A 1,778-nucleotide genomic window follows, 5' to 3' on the forward strand; every position below is an offset into this window, starting at 1 on the left:
CTGAACACGACCAGAGGGTGATCGAGGTGACAGCACCACCACCATCCGATCCTGAAGTTTATTTCGTGAACTACGCTGAAGGCGAGAACCCAACCCTTCCTAGCGGAGTGGATCTACAGAGCGCTCTTGGCGCTGCTACTCAAGGCGGCGGTCAGGTGATCGGTGATAGCGGCTCTGGTGTTGGGGGAGCCGTAGGCGGTGGTATTAGTGGCGGTATCGGAGGTGGCAGCGGCGGAAGCATCAGTTTGGGAGGAGACGGAGGATTCGGAGGCAACAGTGGCTTCAGCAGCTTCGGAGGAAGCAGTGGATTTGCGGGCAGTGGCAGTTTTAGATCCGGAAGTGGATTCGGTGGATTTGGAGGTGGTTCGGGAGGTGGCAGCATCAGTGGAAGCCACACTCCACCAACCCAGCCCTCAAATCTCTACACTTCACCATGAAATCTTTCTCAGAAGTACCTGCTTATCTTTAAAAGTTAATCAAACTTATGTGATATAGCTATGCAAATATCACTTTTATGCAATGTTCATCTCAACTCATCTAACTTATATGTGCAGAATTGCTGGTATAATAAATAATAAAAAGTAATGTCTCGAAGTTTATATGTCTAACCTCCATAATTTTTAATTCTCCTTCTTCGGTGACTCCCGCTTAAGGTAGCATTTCTATACTTAATTACCAATAGATCTGATACCCAGGTTACCTGTGGTGATGATCACCTTTCGATTATACGAAAGTAAAAGCAAAGTGGAATTTGTTTTATTCACATGACTATTCACACCAGTCTGACAAAGATTTACCTTTGTGCCTTCTATAATAAATTTATTTTACAGTTCTTATATCTCTCCTCGGCATATAAAAATTTCTATCGTTTGCATACAAATTAAAATGCTTCTATGTCACATATGAATATGAGCGTCTGTGTGTGTGGCACATAAACATATGCATAGACACACTCATTTATATATTTACATATACATGTACATATATGTATGTGTATTTGCATATATGCATGTATGTACATATGCATTCTTGTATGCATATTCACTCGATTTCACCATAGTCATTTTAGGTATTAAGAGGATTCAGTTCGAGAAAAATACCAAAGAAAAGTGTCCGCTGTAATCCCTCGGATGTTGAACGTTTATCCACTTTGCATTCACAATATCCGCACTCAGAAGGAGGGAAATGATGATCTACCAAATTATAGATTTCACAGCTCGCACAGACGGGATTGTGGGTACACTTTGTATATCAGTTTGTATATGCATATATGTACGTATATATATGTATATGTACATATATACATATGTATATATAGATATACATATACTTATACACTTATTTACTCATACAGTCGCACACTCAATGCATATATATATATATATATATATATATATATATATATATATTATATATATATACACACATTTATATATATATTCTCTCTCTCATAAATCGTAGTTTAACAGGTCATTTGTAACAGTAGATGCAATGTGTTGGTTAGTTGGCATTTTACAAAGGAAAGTTTTATTAAAGAAAAACAATGGGTACCCATTACTTACAAAGAATTCTTTAAGAAAATAATTTCATCATGAAAGCCTGACCAGTTGCTACACAAGTTATAGGCACGAGTGATTAGGGTTTTGATGCCGTTAGTTTTGTATGAATATAGGATGTAGCTGAAGAAGTGAAGTCCGAGGCCAATGGAGGCTGGCTTTCGGTAAATGCTTGTATGGAAGGTCCCATTGTTATTGGAGAGTAGCGTGTGCAAAAACGGT

At 38.4% G+C, this 1,778-nt stretch overlaps 1 protein-coding gene across 1 annotated transcript in view; it reads left to right on the forward strand.

Moving 5' to 3' along the window:
- LOC125037969 (ATP-dependent RNA helicase A-like) overlaps positions 1-437 on the forward strand; it is a 1,426-nt gene extending 989 nt beyond the window's left edge. The window contains exon 2 of the mRNA XM_047631203.1: positions 1-437. This exon is cut by the window's left edge and continues 379 nt beyond it. Coding sequence (XP_047487159.1) covers positions 1-437 — 437 coding nt within the window.
- The last annotated feature ends 1,341 nt before the right edge of the window (positions 438-1,778 follow it).

This window comes from Penaeus chinensis, chromosome 24 (genome assembly GCF_019202785.1).
Source record: "Penaeus chinensis breed Huanghai No. 1 chromosome 24, ASM1920278v2, whole genome shotgun sequence".
Taxonomy (NCBI): Eukaryota; Metazoa; Arthropoda; class Malacostraca; order Decapoda; family Penaeidae; genus Penaeus; species Penaeus chinensis.